This window comes from Schistocerca serialis, chromosome 3, assembly GCF_023864345.2.
Source record: "Schistocerca serialis cubense isolate TAMUIC-IGC-003099 chromosome 3, iqSchSeri2.2, whole genome shotgun sequence".
Taxonomy (NCBI): domain Eukaryota; kingdom Metazoa; phylum Arthropoda; class Insecta; order Orthoptera; family Acrididae; genus Schistocerca; species Schistocerca serialis.
In genome coordinates this window covers 524824304-524843121 of record NC_064640.1, presented here as the reverse complement: position 1 = coordinate 524843121, position 18818 = coordinate 524824304, and the positions used below count along the sequence as shown (strand labels likewise).

At 43.2% G+C, this 18818-nt stretch overlaps 1 protein-coding gene across 1 annotated transcript in view; it reads right to left on the bottom strand.

Moving 5' to 3' along the window:
• Positions 1–18818, bottom strand: part of LOC126470977 (neuronal PAS domain-containing protein 4) — a 1201991-nt gene that overhangs the window by 574541 nt on the left and 608632 nt on the right. The window contains exon 3 of the mRNA XM_050099023.1: positions 12819–12880. Coding sequence (XP_049954980.1) covers positions 12819–12880 — 62 coding nt within the window. The remainder of the gene's footprint in view (positions 1–12818; positions 12881–18818) is intronic.

Genomic DNA, 18818 nt, shown 5'->3' with positions numbered 1-18818 from the left:
TGCTCATGTTTCAGACCAATGCTACGCGCATGCCTTATCTGAGTTTCTGATAATGTCAGGTGTTCGGTTCAGTCCAGTATGGAATCTGCCACCATAACTCAGTGAACCGCAGGAACATTATGACTTTGTGAAGGAAAATATCGTTATTTCAAAGAATCAATTCGGAAGAAACACACATCTCAAATATAGTTCCCATTTTTTCATGCAACGTATCTTGCTAACGGTAAATAAAGTTCAACAGGTACACTACTGATCATTAATATTGGTCGTGCATTATCCTGCTGAAATGTAGGGTTTTGCAGGGGTCGAATGAAGGTTAGAGCCACAGGTCGCAACAGATCTGAAATGTAACGTCCACTGTTCAAAGTGCCGTCAATGCGAACAAGAGGTGACTGAGATGTGTAACCAATGGCACCCCATACCATCACTTCGGGTGATACGCCTGTATGGCGATGACGAATACACGCTTCCAATGTGCGTTCACCGCGATGTCGCCAAACACGGATGCGACCATCATGATGCTTTAAACAGAACCTGGATTCATCCGAAAAAATGACGTTTTGCCATTCGTGCACCCAGGTTCGTCGTTGAGCACACCATCGCAGGCGCTCCTGTCTGTGATTCAGCGTCGAGGGTAATTGCAGCCATGGTCTCCGAGCTGATAGTCCATGCTGCTGCAAACGTCGTCGAACTGTTCGTACAGATTGTTGTTGTCTTGCAAACGTCCCCATCTGTTGAGTCAGGGATCGAAACGTGGCTGCACGATCCGTTACAGCCATGCGGATAAGATGCCTGTCATCTCGACTGTTAGTGATACGAGGCCGTTGGGATCCAGGACGGCATTCCGTATTACCTTCCTGAACCCACCGATTCCATATTCTGCTAACAGTCATTGGATCTCGACCAACGCGAGCACTAATCCCGGAGGGCCCCCGCACCGACTCACTACGCGATACGATAAACCGCAATCGCGATAGGCTACAATCCGAGCTTCATCAAAGTCGGAAACGTGATGGTACGCACTTCTCCTCCTTACACGAGGCATCACAACAACATTTCACGATTCAACGCCGGTCATCTGCTGTTTGTGTATGAGAAATCGGTTGGAAACGTTTCTCATGTCAGCACGTTGTAGGTGTCGCCACCGGCGCCAGCCTTGTGTGAGTGCTCTGAAAAGCTAATCATTTGCATGTCACAGCATCTTTTTTCTGTCGGTTAAATTTCGCGTCTGTAGCACGTCATCTTCGTGGTGTAGGATTTTAATGGCCAGTAGTGTATTTTACGTCTTCCTAGACTTTCGAACGGCGTTCGACGCTTTATCACCGGACTTTACCCAACAAAAAGGACTGACCACTTAACCAGTCGTGGCGTACCTGTTCAGGCCAATGTAGTACAAAGAAACTTCAAAAAGTAGGATACGCATTATTACGGCAGGCAAAGTTACTTTTATTGAATGTTGCACTACACTTCAAAATGACAGAGATACGTGACACTATTTTTAACATAGACACCAAGTCTCTGTAAACAGCAGTCGGAACTTTCTACTAGTCGTTCAATTCCTCGACGACAGAAAACTGCTCCTTGGTCAGGGAACCATTCGAGAAACGCTGTGTGAACGTAGTCATCATTGCAAAACTTTTTTCCACCCAGATATTCTTTCTGACTGCCTGGCATTGTCCTCTGCGGTCACTGACGATGCCCTGCCTTCCTGAACAACGTCACCTACGTTTGTACGGCCTTCGTCAAATTGTTGGCAGCATTTCACTACGGCTGGACGTGATATTGCGTCTGGTCACTATACCACAACGATTTCACGGTTGATATGTGTGGAGTTTAGTCGTTTTGCCCACCATAATCGTATTGTCCCACGTACTTCTGTTTTGGATTATGCTTCCTGTTGCCGTGCCATTTCACTATCACAATGTGATGCATCTGTTACCCGAACTGCAGCGCATTGCGGATTGAAGCTAGGCGGCTGGAGACAATAGCGTGGTCTGAGAAAGCCGTGGATAAGAGGGGGGGGGGGAGGGGGGGAGGGGGAGGGGAGAGAGGACACGACACCTCGTTAGAACGGGGCTACTGACTCAATGAGTTCCTCGATGTTTAGTTATTTTATGTCGAACATGTAAGCCGATGCGTATGTAGGTTTTTCGTTTATCAACTCTAAAGCTGGCCTCATGCAGTTCTCCATTACTGTCTCTTGCTGGCTAGCTAAACTGCTGCATACTGCATCCTCAACGTTCCTCATACTTCATATTCTCGCATCTAGTTCTGTGGCTGCTATTCATTTCCTACACTACCCTTCCAACTGAACTTTGCAGGAGCGACTCATGTCTTGATATAAGCCCAAACATTCTATAAGTGGCACTCAAATGAAACCTGGTCACTAGTGTAAAGTAAAGGTAACGATTTTATTAACTCAGAAATATAGTTATACACAGTACACATACTCGAAGGAAACCTGGTCAGTACGTCTTACCTATGCCTTACACATAAGGTGGCACCACGTAACTGCGGGTATGGTGGCGCCGTCTACGAGTATTGGTAGAGAGGCTGACGCGTGCGCACCGTTTGATGTTGCAAAGCGCCAGTGGCACATTTATCCCATTGCGACACTAGCCGGTCGGTTCCATCCTTGAAAAAGCTAGTAGGCTGCTGTAGGATCCAGGTCTGGACCCAGTCACACACTTCGTCGTCCGTTACGAATCGATGCATCTCGTCCACGGTGATTCTGCGGTTGTCCAAGACTAAAGAATTCACTTCCGCAACCATTTCCGATGTGATGACACAATGAGCTTATCCAGGACGAGCATCGTTTTACAGTAACTGGCGCCCCTAAAGGAATCCTATGCGCCATTCCACAACACTTGAATGACTGAGACTGAACTCATCGTACACAGCCTTCATCCGTCGATACATTTCACGGCCTCCAACTCCCTCCGCTGCCAGAAATCGAATCACTCCTCGCTGTTCCTACGTACTCGCCGGCATGTTCGGTAGTGGACGATAACTTGTGTGACCACCTTCTCTTCGGCGTGAAACCACACTGGCGCTTTGCAACATCAAAAGGTGTGCACGCGTCAGCCTCTCTACCAACAGACGGCGCCACCATACCCGCAGTTCCGTGGTGCCACCTTACGTGTAAGGCATAGGTAAGACGTACTGACCAGGTTTCCTTTGAATGAACCTCATATATCTTTAATTAATTATCTTTTTTACGAGTCACTGTTTTCTCCTTAGCTCGTTGTTGGACTCGTCATTCGTTTTTCAACTAGTCCACCTAATCTTTCACACTATCCTGTAATACCACATTTCAGAGAATTCTAACATTCATTTTCATCATTCCTGACTTCTCAGTGTCACTGTTTCGCTCTCATTTGGAGCTGTGCTACAAACATAGCTTTCCACAAATCATTTTCTGGTCTCAAGTCCTACGTTTTTTTATGTTAGCAGCGTTTTCTTTTGATAGATAGCACTTATGCCTTGTGCAATTCTTGCTACTGTGTCTTTCTTACGTCTTCCTGCTTTATGTCCTTTACTTCCAAGATAACGAGCGAGGTGGCGCAGTGGTTAGCACACTGGACTCGCATTCGGAAGGACGACGGTTCAATCCCGTCTCCAGCCATCCTGATTTAGGTTTTCCGTGATTTCCCTAAATCGTTTCAGGCAAATGCCGGGATGGTTCCTTTGAAAGGGCACGGCCGATTTCCTTCCCCATCCTTCCCTAACCCGATCTTGTGCTCCGTCTCTAATGACCTCGTTGTCGACGGGACGTTAAAAAGCACTAACCTAACCCTTTACTTCCAAGATAGTAGAATTCGCCCACATCTTCAAGAGTTTGCATCTGAAAAAAGAGTAGCTACACACCGATCCAACATTTCTGACTTAGACAGCTCAATGTTCTGAGGACGAAATGACAGCCTGAGCATATGTTCCCCATCTGTAATGGTTTTCTGACAGCCGGATGTCACAAGAATGGAATTCTCGGAACTTTTATTCAGGTGTATGCTGGCGGCATTAGAGATTTTGTTTTGTGGGTGATAATGTTCTCGCGGAGATTTATTTATGTAACTGTGTTAGAAGCATCAAACACTGTATGTAACAAAAAACAATGGATCAAATTTGTAAACATAAAATTTGTTAAACTAAAAACTTTGTGTAAGTATATATATGTATGTAACATATAACATTGTGGGGCTAAGAAATTTTAGACCAAGAGCTAGCCACGTCTTCCTCATTTGGGGTAACCCTCGTGAGCTGCTCAACAGTGCAGGTTCATGGTCATAGTTGTCACTGCGTAAGTTGGATATAGTCCGCCATTGTCCACAATGCAACAGCACCGATTCGTCTGATAATTTCCATCCATCTATATTTCTTTTGGTTCCTACAACTCCGAAAAGTAGTCTGCTCAAAGATCTCCATATCTACCACTCCTCTGAATGTGCAGGGGCAAGTTCTACCCTTGGTATAGACCAGTCTCGGAGATGGTCATTTCTTTTTTTCTTGCTACACTTCTACTCCAGTTTCCTGCGATTTATTAGTGATATTTTCTGTCGTGTACAGGAAGTTCATCCTCGATTTAAGTCGGAGATGAGCTTGTTGGAAGAGTTGATAAGACATAGAATCATCACTCGAATTTTTAGCCCAGTATGCTCTCCAGCCTTGAATCCTAACTCTGCTGGAATGTGCTAGTAAATCGTACAGCAGACAGATCAGTAAGATGCTCAGTTCAAGAAATGGAACCAAGGAAATGATTGGTTTATTTCGCCTTCAACAATGATGTGATTAGAGTCGAACGACAAACGCTGATTTGACTACAATGGAGATTGAATCATTTCGACATTCGCCTTATCAGCTTTAGGCATATCCCGAAAATGCTAAATTTGGATGCCCACGTGGGGGTTCTAACTATACCCCTCCCAAATGCCAGTTTACTGCCTCAACCACTGCTCCCCCTCACTCAAACTCAGAACTGGAGATTGCTGTTGTTCAGTAGAGGCATAATGTTCCTCAGTAGCTCTTAAATGTCATTTAAGTTTTCTGCGACAGTCTGAAGAGGGGAGGGATGAAAATTAGGATTTGACATCCTGTCGTTGATGAGGTCATTACAGGTCGAGCCCATTCTCACGATGGGGATGGTTCAAAATGGTTCAAATGGCTCTGAGCACTATGGGACTTCACCTCTGAGGTCATCAGTCTCCTAGAACTTAGAACTACTTAAACCTAACTGACCTAAGGACATCACACACATCCTTGCCCGAGGCAGGATTCGAACCTGCGATCGTAGCGGTCGCGTGGTTCCAGACTGTAGCGCCTAGAACCGCTCGGCCACACCGGACGGCACGATGGGGATGGATGAGGAAGGAAACAGGACGTGCCTTTTCAAAGGAATGATCCCAAAGTGATTTAAGGAAATCGAGGAAAACGTAAAGCTGGATGACTAGATGGGGATTTAGACCACCATCGTCCCGAATAGCTGTCCACTGTGCTGCTGTTGTGCCGTCTCTCTAGGTGCCAGTGTAAAGCGTTGCTCGGCAATCACGGTGGCCATTCGCCGTATTTCGGCTCTTATGGGTGCTTCTCCTGTTGCTCCTCTGCTGCAAAACGTGTCCTCTCGTGTCTTTAGTAACACACACAAGAATAACAAAGTGACTACATAAACACATACCAACATATTCTCTTATATACTCTGCTCAAAAGAATTAGGGGAACATGATTCTGTGCGTCTGCTACACTACATGCAGCAATAATTGAGGACTGGGTGTGTTACCAGACTGTGCCTTTCTATGGGTCCGTAAACTTTCCTGGCAACTTACTCGCCTGAAGATGGCGGTCAGGTAGCTCGCCGAAATTTTTGTGTCAAGATGACTTTACGTTCCGGCTGGAGACTCGATATGAATATCATATACCTTTCTATTTCACAAATTAAGTTCACAACAAAACATCATAACACCCTCAGTTGTCTATACAAAAATAACTAAAATGTGCGACAGTTGTAGAAAACAAAATGGAAACAACCATTCACTCCGTCATCCGGGGTGCTTTTCAATTGACTATGAGAGCTTCAGTAACGTTTATACCCCCCGTGAGATTTTATCACTGCCATACATCTTAGTGGCATGCTCAGTACAAGTCTAAGGACGTTGCCCTTTGGTATCCGCTCCCATTCTTCGACGAGAGCCCATGAGAGTTCTTGGAGTTTCTGTAGGGGAACAGGACGACCACGAACACATCTGTTAAGCATATACCACATATGCACGATGGGGCTTAGGTCGGGACTCACCGTCGGCTATTTCATCACTCCAGTGTCCAGACTCGGCAAGACGCCTCTGCCGACGCTTGCCACGTAGGCTCTGGCATTACAAAAACTGCAGGGCCACCATCGTAGGTAGCAGTCACCACATGCTCGAACAGGATCTGTTGAATGTATTGCCTCGCGATAAGGCGACCATGGATAACGAAAATATTCATATGGCTGTCTACTCTGAAGCCTCCCCACAAAATCTGTCGATTTCCTGAACAACATTTGGCAGGTACCGCTCACCACGGGTCTCCGCACACTAACACAGCCTTCACGTTGCGGCAGAGGATATCTGGACTCGTCTGTGGATAACATGTTTCGCAGTCACCCAGCTGCCAGTTGATATGGGAACGACAGAAATGTAAGCGAAATGCAAGATGTCGTATCCAGCAGGATACTCGAACTGGACGCCTGGGTCGTAAGGTCCTTTCTCGTAACCTGTTCATTATTGGACACAGCGGCTCTAGTGCCCCTTCTGAGTTTGTCTTGCAGTGGTCTGGCGGTATTCGTACGAGGCCGCAACGTGGAGATGGCCAGATATCGGTCTCCGTATGGGGTTGCTATCCGTCGGCGACCTTGTCCAACTCAAACTCGCCTTGTGCACAGACCTATCTCCCAGTCGCGTGGCCACAACACGTGAATGACACATGGAGAGGCATTGGCATTTGCAGAAATACTACTGAAAGTCCATCCTTGACAACTGCCATCTGTGTACCTTACTAGAAAACACTGGGACGTCGGTACCTACTTCCTTCTAAGGGGTCACTTGACACTGTAATGCATAACACAGCCATAGCTGGCGAATGATTTTAATTCTTTCCTACACTGAAAGCGAAGACCTCAAGCCAAGCAACGAGACCATAGGTACCGCCTACATCAAAATATTTTTAACATACCGGACGCTGACACACGTATTCCAAGAAGTTGCCCCTTGAACAATCTGTGATACTTCGTATGATTCCCTGATCCTATAGGTCACTGCAATTATGCAAAAGACAAACACGGTACAAAGAGTAGACGTCAAGCGATCTCTACCTCGACCTTGGCGAGAATTGAATTGCGGGATTCCCGCTTTGTCTTCGACGTTCACTAATTGAGTAGTGTCTCCTCTCTAACGCTAAAAGAATATTAAGAGTTCATTGTCGGTGTGGTCAAAATCTTTCTCGTAAGAATAACACTTCTAACAATATTACAAATATCTAGTGCAATACAATAGCAGATATTTTACTAAAGATCAGTACTTCAAAATTCTTAGTCTCGAAGCCTAGCTGATGTTACAACACACTGAATTTCTTTTCATAAGCCAAGTTTTTCCAATATTTCTAGAATTCCACAGCCGCAAAACTATTTTTATACATACACTACACAAGTAATTGATTGCGAGAATAAAGGCAAGACGAAAACCAAACATATTTCGGATATTTCGGATATCACCAGCACTCGGGAGGAGGGAAGGCGAAACGGCAAAATGGCAGCAATGAAGTACTGAGTGTAGGTTACGCAAATATTTTACGAGAGCTGTAAGAGTGAAGGTGAAGGACAGGGTACTGGAAAGGCTCGGGGAAGGTGAAGGTGACCACTGCGCCTCTCACCTCCGACTGTATCGCCACTTGGGAAATACATTTGTTCTCCAATATCTTCACCTTCACTTTCGTACATAAAACAGTGAGCCATCTGAATCTTTCATAGCCATCATAGTTTTGTGAAACAAGGAGAAATCAAACAAAATTATTCGAACTGTTTCAACAGTGCTTTGTGACTTCGACATGCCCAGAAGCGTACCAAGTGGCGTATCAGATGATAAATGAAACGTGGGGTTATCCTACTGAATGGCTGATCGCCTTAAGTGTGGATGAATGAAAGACAATGAGCAGAAATATGAGAAAAATATGCCCAAGTATTCGGCTGCAACTTTTATGATATCTTTCTGCGCTTGATTGCATCAACTGAATAACTACAGGAACGCTTATAAGTGCCAGGAAGTGGAAAACATAAAATTCTTTAGTGAGCAGTGGGTTTCTTTGGTTTATTGGAAACTTCTGAGGATATGCACTGACTCTGTCAAAAGTCTCATAAGACTATAGGCAACCTTTCTTGACTGCTTCTTGAACAAGTGGAATTCTCTCTTAGTCGATCTGAAGGAATAGAGTGAAGATGTTAAGAGAGGTATAGCTACGGTTGTAATGACGCAGTGTAGTTAGTACTGGAAGAAAGTTTTGTAGATGTTAGAAGAGAGAGAACGATCTTCTCGGAAGATGATGTCTATTAAACATCGACAACTGGTATGCCGGTTTTTGTGTGCAACAAATCTCCTACTTGTGTCACGTGTTCTCCTTAAAAATCACCTGGACTATGTAAGGAAGGTTAGAATCTGTAGTTAGGCATGAAGACAAATATTTTCCTATCGATGTAATGATTTTCCTACAGATGTAATGAAATACGAATGAGAGAAACTGTAGACACTTAACGACTGACATACAACAAAGCCATGTTTGTGAGCGTCACGAATAACGAATTTAAATTAAAACTGACAATTGTGTTGAAAATTTGTGAACTGCTCAAAATACAAATTTTTTGGAGTAGTCGCCATACCTTACCATAATGTACCTTTACTTTACTAGTGATACGTTTTGCTCCTTCATCGTCCATTCACCAATCAAGACTCAAAAGCTAATTTTATTTTCAATCATTAAAGTTATGCATTGCCTTGTTCCCTTTTATTTTATACACGATTTCATAATTTCATTTCCATGTGAACATGTTTCTACGCGATGTTCTTAAATTAGTGCAACATTGAGGCATAAATTTGTAAATATTTATTGGAATATGGCCCATTGAGTAATGCACAACTGAAATAAATGCAATCAAGACACCGCTTCCCCGTTACCAAGCAATTGGAACCTATGGTAAGTGGGTGTGTCAGGCCAACTACACAACATAAATTCTGTCCGATATCTACGATTACTGTCAGTGTGAGTCCCCCCACAAACAAAGTCTTTTACAGAAACACAGGTGACTGCGCTACACACTGCTCGCCCACCTGATTTGTGTTTCGTATCAACTCAAGTAAGTCTAGATGTCATTCAATAGGGAAGCAACGTCATGTGGAAGTTTATCTGCTGTCTGAGTAACACTGAACCTGCGCCAGTACTGCACCCCTATATTTTTGGAAAGTCTAAAAAATTATTTTCAGGCTGAATCGGCTACAAAAGGGAAGAGGTCTCGTTAATTGCAGGCAAATGGAAAGTAAGCTGATTGACGGAACTTCTTATTGAGTTGGCTGTTACGTCGAAACTTAGTGATTTATTAGACATTCGACATGTTGTACAGAGCTTCAGGGCTCCTTCACACTGAGCAGGACTGCGTTAAAGTCCACGGTCTGATACTCGCATACCAATTTTTTTCTTTTTTTTAACATTAGGCAATTTTCCAGTAAATTGGAATGGACGGGGATACAGAGGACTGCAAATTATTCTATAAAACTCAATAAATGCTCCGGACAGGAGTTAATGAACATCAAAAACTTCGATAAAATGTGTCAGAACCCAAAATAATTTGGAAAACTTGTAGAACCTCATTGTATTTGACACCTAATTTTGGCTAAAGCTGAATTTGATAGCGACAAGATAGCTACGAAAAGCCCAGTTTTTACCAAAAACACATAACTATGTGGGCAGGGAATTTGCTGTAGTAGATAATAAGGCTACAATCACCGAAACAGAAGCTGTTGTGCGTGTGATATCGTTTGCGGTATACGAGGTGCATTCAAGTTCTAAGGCCTCCGATTTTTTTTCTAATTAACTACTCACCCGAAATCGATGAAACTGACGTTACTTCTCGACGTAATCGCCCTGCAGACGTACACATTTTTCACAACGCTGACGCCATGATTCCATGGCAGCGGCGAAGGCTTCTTTAGGAGTCTGTTTTGACCACTGGAAAATCGCTGAGGCAATAGCAGCACGGCTGGTGAATGTGCGGCCACGGAGAGTGTCTTTCATTGTTGGCAAAAGCCAAAAGTCACTAGGAGCCAGGTCAGGTGAGTATCACTTCAAAGTTGTTATCACGAAGAAACCGTTGCGTAACGTTAGCTCGATGTGCGGGTGCGTTGTCTTGGAGAAACAGCACACGCGCAGCCCTTCCCAGACGTTTTTGTTGCAGCGCAGGAAGGAATTTGTTCATCAAAACATTTTTGTAGGATGCACCTGTTACCGTAGTGCCCTTTGGAACGCAATGGGTAAGGATTACGCCCTCGCTGTCCCAGAACATGGACACCATCATTTTTTCAGCACTGGCGGTTACCCGAAATTCTTTTGGTGGCGGTGAATCTGTGTGCTTCCATTGAGCTGACTGGTGCTTTGTTTCTGGATTGAAAAATGGCATCGACGTCTCATCCATTGTCACAACCAACGAAAATAAAGTCCCATTCATGCTGTCGTTGCGCGTCAACATTGCTTGGTAACATGCCACACGGGCAGCCATGTGGTCGTCCGTCAGCATTCATGGCACCCACCTGAATGACACTTTTCGCATTTTCAGGTCGTCATGCAGGATTGTGTGCACAGAACCCACAGAAATGCCAACTCTGGAGGCGATCTGTTCAACAGTCATTTTGCGATCCCCCAAAACAATTCTCTCCACTTTCTCGATCATGTCGTCAGACCGGCTTGTGCGAGCCCGAGGTTGTTTCGGTTTGTTATCACACGATGTTCTGCTTTCATTAAACTGTCACACCCACGAACGCACCTTCGACACATCCATAACTCCATCACCACATGTCTCCTTCAACTGTCGATGAATTTCAATTGGTTTCACACCACGCAAATTCAGAAAACGAATGATTGCACGCTGTTCAAGTAAGGAAAACGTCGCCATTTTAAGTATTTAAAACAGTTCTCATTCTCGCCGCTGGCGGTAAAATTCCATCTACCGTACGGTGCTGCCATCTCTGGGACGTATTGACAATGAACGCGGCCTCATTTTAAAACAATGCGCATGCTTCTATCTCTTTCCAGTCCGGAGAAAAAAAATCGGAGGCCTTAGAACTTGAATGCACCTCATATTAACTATCACGGCTAGGGTAATAGTTGTATTTGGTGAATTATAATATCATACATGGTGAACTCCTTACCGAACTGTTCAAAGTCCTCTCTTTGGCTTTTTACAGATAATGTTTTTACCTACAAGAAAATGTTACCGGCAAAAATCTCGACAAGTATTGAGAAATATTTCGATAAAGTAGCAAACTGTTGTAAAGATTGGCAATTGGAGATGGTAAAGATACGTAAAATTGTGCAATTTAGGAAGAGTAAAAAAGTAGCTGGTTGTGACTACGCGATTAATAGTTTTCAAGTAGATTGTATCATACCTTATAAAAATCTGAGAGCTACAATACGTGCATTACATGGTGATGTGAAGAGGAAAGATCACAGTGACTCGGTTGCACGTAAGGAACAAGGCAGACTTCGACTCACTAGAAGGGTACTAGAAAGTTGCACTTTGTCAGAGACCACAGATGTCTAAGAAAATCATGCACGACAAGCGATTTAATATTGTTGAAGTGTGTGGGATCCTTATCGGATTGGACTAGAGTAGGCATCGAGCGAACACAAAGGAGGCCAGTGAAAGTGGTCACAGGCCAAAGAGATCGCGGGAGAGTGAAGTCAATGATACAGACTCTGACCGGTCAGACAGAAAAAGAGACGTAATGTCTCGAAACCTTATTTATAAAATTACGTGAATCTGTTTTTGGGACGAAATACGTGAATATTCTTCGTCTACATACACTTCAATTTGAAGCTATATTGACTCTTAATCAACCGTGTCTGGTTCAAAAATATGAAAAAGTTTTTCAGAGACCGTTTACCAGTCATAATTTTTTGTTGACTTACTTAAATTATTAAATAAAGCAACATATTTCGAGGTACAAACCTTATCTTCAGTCTACAATGGCAATATAAACGCACTTAACGAAGTACAGATGGATATTAAAATTGTTCTCTACATTCTTAGCAAGTGCTACGGCGATCATGCCAAGAAAGCAGGGCCGGTTTAAGGTCCAAGCGATACAAGGTGCCGCTTTGGGCGCCAAGCTGACAGGCGCGTGCAGGTAATAGATTAGTATACTGTACGTATCGCAATTAATAGCGAAAACTGATACGGGTGAAAAAGTACGAGGCACAAGGGCCGGAGGGGGAAAGGGGGGGGAGGGAGGCAAATGAGAAGTCGTTTGTGTCGAAAAATGTTCTCGAACAGGCCCTGCAAGAAGAGACTATCTTATGTAGACAAACTGCATTTTCCCGGTGGCCTACCAATGAATCGTTGATGGGCATTTGATTTACCTATAACTGAACCAATTTCATAACACCAATTTCAGAAATATACTAAATATCGCAACTAGTAATCATATGGGTACTAAATAAAAATAGTAGTTCAGTGACTGCACATTTCTGCAGGATTTCGAAACCGGCTGAGATGTTCTAAAACAGTAGTGGTGGGCTACATCTGGCGGGCTTACCTTGGAGAAGCCGATGTTGGGCGTCGGTACGTGGTGCAGGCCCACGTCATGCCTCTTGAACACTGTAAAACAAACGGACATTGTTGAGTACACAATAATGCACAGTTTTATAAATCACAAAAGAACAAAATGTAATTTCACCATAAAATTCTCCCATTCAAACCGGTATCTCAGCCGGCCGGAGTGGCCATGCGGTTCTAGGCGCTACAGTCTGGAACCGAGCGACCGCTACGGTCGCAGGTTCGAATCCTGCCTCGGGCATGGATGTGTGTGATGTCCTTAGGTTAGTTAGGTTTAATTAGTTCTAAGTTCTAGGCGAGTGATGACCTCAGAAGTTAAGTCGCATAGTGCTCAGAGCCATTTGAACCGGTATCTCATTACACGATACTTAAATTGTATTGTCATTCACTTTTCATGCAGACAAGGAGGATATTGTTTGTTGACATAAGTTGAACTTGAAATCTGATTTCACAGGGTCCATATTTACCTGGAGTGTAACATTTACTGGCTGCTTGCTGTTTTATAGTGTGAAACCATTTGTAACAATATTCTTAAATCGACATAACACTTCTATGTAAATTGCACGTACTTGTGTAAGTGGTAACAGGCTATATTTCTCACACACCATGTCAACGATCTCAACGCATTATGTATTCTAAATTTTCCAGCATCCAGGAGATCGTTTATTCCCAGAAACTTGAAATTAATATCCGCTTATAAATCTCCTCGAGCTATTCGATTGTCACAATAGCGCATGTAGGTCATGGAAGAAAAGTTCAAAATAATTATTCATGAAAATTCTCCAAAGTAAGACAATACAGTCTAACAGGGTAGTGTTACATTCATCCTCCTATTCAATAGGAGGACAGACTGGTGACTGCCAAAGAGGCCTTCGATCAAGTACGGAACAAATCTTGAATCTGAAAACGGTAATCGCGATTCCGAAATGAAGAAGAATTTCGTTCTCATATTCACATACTTCAAGAAACCCTATGATTCAGTCGATAGACCAATACAGTTTCAAATTTTTGATAGGAAATCCAGTAGACCGATTAAATAGACTTTAGCCAACACTTCATGGTCAAGTTCAGAGGAATGTTTCAGACTGCTTCAAGGTCGAAACTGGAGTCAGAGAAGGAGTCAAACTCTCCCTAGTGCACTTTGTATCCTTTGTAAGGTGACCACAGAATGGCGACGAGAAACTAAAGGAATGCATAAAATAGGACTGAGATGCAATTCACTGACGATATTGTGATATTTTTGGAGGAGGCGACTAATGAGACCACTTAACTGCGGAGACAAGCAGCTAAAGCACGTTCGAAGAACTCTCTCGAGAAGACACGGCATATGACGAAAAAGGCAGCTCTTAAATTGATGACATTAGAAGGAGAGAACATACAGAAGGGAGAGAGTTTAAAATGTCTAACAGCTCGGATAAAGACTGGTGTGACAGGAAAGCACGAATAAGATAGATGAGTCTATAATAAATCTAACTATGAACATCAACAAAATGAATAATTTTTCGTTCAATGCAACATTAAGACATTACCAGCGATGCGCCCTGAGCCTTATACGCCAACAGATAATCTGATGCTCCTAAGAACAACATTCCTTAGGAGGCTACAACTTGTAGAACGAAGGATTCTAAGGAGGATACTGGAACGTCAAAAACAAGAGACCACTAATATATAAGATGAGCGAAGTAATAACTGTGTATCCATACAGAGAGGATCTTGGGCATAGTCAGAAAAAGAGGTACTGTATTCTTCGGACACATTCTTATAATGCACGAGAGTAGGTTGACATATCAAATTTTTCCGTTTCTCGTGAACGAAAGAAACAAAATACCTCCGCTCCAAGAGGTATAAAAGGATATGGAAGAAATGGGGATGCAGAAAGTGAGATATAGAACATAACTACTTGCAAATAAAACATTCAGGGTGTCCAAGGTTTCCAGAATAGAATTAGACCCAGGAAAAAATTTCAGGGATAGAGGAGCGAAGAGCGTTGCAAAATATGAAAATAAAAGAATACTGGACAACGATGAAGACCCAGAGAAACGAAGCTGATCCGACTTAATTTTTTTCTCAAAAGAGCAAAACGAAAAGAAGTCTCGGCTCAAATCCTGAACTGGACATCATGCTCATATAAGAGTCTTCAAGCAGAGTCCTCGTGGTGTTGAAAGATAGCCCAGCGAAGACGCACCACAGTATTTCGAAATCGAAGCTATAGTTCTGTCTGAAATAAGATCAGGTTAACTTTACAAAAAAAATGGCTCTGAGCACTATGGGCCTTAACATCTGAGGTCATCAGTCCCCTATAACTTAGAACTACATAAACCTAACTAACCTAAGGACATCACACACATCCATGCCCGAGGCAGGATTCGAACCTGCGACCGTAGCGGTCGCGCGGTTCCTGACTGAGGTAACTTTACAGTCTGAAGATCTAAAGAGGAAGTAAAAGAAAATAAAAAATACTCCGAAAAATTAGGTTCTTTCGGTACTGTCATATTTAATATTTTCTGAAGTGTATTGCCTTAAGAAGGTAAGATGTAGCCTCTATAGAACGATGCAGCTGGCCTATTCATGGATCACACTGTATTGCATTTTGTGTGACTTTTACACCAAATGAAACTAAACATGGTTAGAGTTCAACCCTTTGATAATCAGAGAATGGATCAATCAAGATAGAAAAATTTATGTATAGCACACTATGGCTGCAAGGTATTGGTTTCGAAACTGCAGTTAGATGCTTACAAATTATAAGACTGCATGTATGTATATATGTATGTATATTCCACATCTCCTCCTAAGCAACTTGACCGATTTCAACCAAATTTGGTAAACATATCAGCGTCCGTCTGGAAAACATCACTGTGAGGGTAAGTACCACATAACTATCAAAGGGATGGGGTGGGATGGAAAACCAGTTCACTGCATGGCTCGCAAATCTCCTACTTTATTCATCCAGTATTTGAAAATGAGAGAACTTAGTGATTTTCAACAAACTTTACACGTAATTTGAAATATTTAGGGACCTTTTTCTCGCTGACAACCTGCACAAAATGTTAAAAGGAAAAAAGTTTATCCCCTACTACATTTTCGCTGTTCATGCAGTAAAACTTCCATATCAAGCATGACGTTTCAATTTCCTACCTCTTCACTACACTGTATTCCCAATATATTTTGCACACATTATTGACACATACGACTGAATGTAGCAGCTAAGCTATGTTACTGTGCGACACATAGTTCAGGAAATATGACGTCATAAACACTGAGATGATTGAAAAACTACCTCATTCATGGATGTCGTTTAAATTTATTACGTGTTTGCTACTAACTCTATTCGCACCAAATGTCGCAGACAGTATCCACATATGCCTTTGAATGTACCTGCAGAATTATATCACTGTTCATGAGATACGACGCCATTAACCATGAGCTGCGTGAAAATGAAACTGCAAGGCGAAATTCGCTAGAGACACTGATGAAGTACATATACAAATATGGGAAAAATACTGTAGGGATAACAACCACCAGTCTCCTATTGGGATGGGGGTTATAACGTGGAGAGAGAAGGGGGAGGAGGAAATGGGCAGACAGACGGGGAAAAAGAAAACAGACACAAACATGGGGAAGAGGAGATGGAGAGAGGAGGAAGTAGGAGACAGCTGGAGGGGAAGCAGCAGATTGGCAGAGGGGGAAGCAGCAGATGGACAGAGAGAGGGGATGGTGCACATGGTCAGTAGGGGGTGGGGGAGGAGGAAATGGATTAGCAGTAGACTGACCGAGCGTGGCGGCGCAGTGGTTAGCACACTGGACTCGCATTTTGCAGGACGACACTTCAAACCCATGTCCGGCCATCCAGATTTAGTTTTTCCATGATTTTCCCAAATCGCTCCAGGCAAATGCCGGAATGGTTCCTTTTAAAGAGCATGGCCGATTTCCGTCCCCATCCTTGACATAATCCGAGCTTGTGCTCCGTCTCTAATGACCTCGATGTCGACGGGACGTTAAACTCTTACTCTCTTCCTTTCTTAATAGAAGATTAGAATAAATACATACCAGGTCAATGTCAGGTACTCAGCTAGCACCAAATTAATGACCAGGGACAGCAAAACAAAGAAAAAAAGTCTATATTCCACTGTATATATAACTGAATCGTTAAATCAAATGAACAAAATAATACAAGATCTTTCAGTGCACTAAAACACGTGTTAGATGACCGTAAATACGTAGTCATCATTTGAACAAAATTCCATACGTGAAACAAAGCATTTAATGAACAGAAAGGAAGGGGGAAGTGGCTTTATTGACTGAAATCTTTTTTGGGTTATGTGACTAACGTCGGATTCTGTACCAGGCGTCGAAGCTTCTGACCTCACAAAGGCAACGGACTAGTATCGACACGTGTAACACGAGCCTACACGCGGCATTCGTAGCAGGTTCACAACGTGCATCAGTGAAAATGTAACCACGGATTACAAACGCCGGCCGGTGTGGCCGTGCGATTCTAGGCGCTACAGTCTGGAACCACGTGACCGCTACGGTCGCAGGTTCGAATCCTGCCTCGGGCATGGATGTGTGTGATGTACTTAGGTTAGTTAGGTTTAAGTAGTTCTAAGTACTAGGGGACTGATGACCTTAGAAGTTAAGTCCCATAGTGCTCTGAGCCATTTGCACCATTTTTGATTACAAACACATCACGAATGGATAACGAAATAACTTTTCAGATAGGCAGTGTCTACGAGTAATCCCGATAATGTGAACCATCTCACCCAAGCTGTAATTCAGCGACCAGCCGCATCTAACTCGAAAAGCACCAGAGTGACCCATTTGAAACAAAGCCCCAGCATACTCTCGTGATCGAGCCGCCATGCGACTGGCTCGCTGAACCAGAAAGAAAACACATGCCTCTCCTTAAGCTTCACAGACACAACATCAAATAAAGCTTGTGTCTGTAGTCAAAGCAGGGTAAGGAAACATCTTCGTAGTAATGCTGTGATAAATACATGTCGCGCGAAGTAATGAAAATACTGAAAACGCAAATTTGAGCATTGAAAGTAGTAGTTTAAGAGGCAGCTTCCACTTTTTATTACAGAGGGGGCGCTCGCTCCCTTTGCCACGGTGAACGGAATGTCTTGTGAACAGATTATTGCCAGAGTTTCTACTGGCCGTTGGTACGACAGTTGAGTACAGCATGGGCAAAAAGCGATTACGGATGCACCGCAATTGCTTCGCTTTGGGGCAAAAGGCTGCCTGTCGCCAGAGTTAATTGCTGGGGAAGTGGGTGTTGATGACAGGAGACACCGCCTATGGTCTTTTGAAACAGTATAATGGATTCACGCGGTAAATCAATCGACAATTTCAAATAGTGTGCAACAAATCGTCGTGAATCACCTCCTCGCTACAAGGACGTTATTCTGCAACGTCATTCTCTGGGATGCTCACAGCGCTTGGAGCTAGTGATGAAAGCCTTCGTACGATATATCTATGACGTTCAAAATTCTTATCATATTTCGTCATCTTATTCATCACTTTTCTGTCTACGTGTTGACAACCGTACATACGTTCACACATTCTGGCTCATATATCGTCTTATTTACGTGTATAGCTCCTCATGCCAGTCCTCGGCTTCAGCACTCTAGTCCGACCAACACAGCAGAGGCGTCGACTCCATAAGAGGAAAATACATTCGGCTCCATCCATCACTCAACCGTCTTCTCTGTCATTTTCAGTATCAGGAACTGGAATTTGTATTGATCTCCCTCACCATAAAAGAGAAATAAACTACATATCCCGCTTCAAGCGACAGCTAATGATATATTACCGAAACAACAATAATACCTGCCTTCGTTCTGTACACACCTCTTATCTCACTATAATTTAGTACCCTTAATTTCTCACCAAGTCTTCCCCGTTTTCTAAATCCAGTAGCCGATGCACTTGTATGAATTTACCTCCTGAAAACTCACTATGCAGGAAAAAAGAGAAA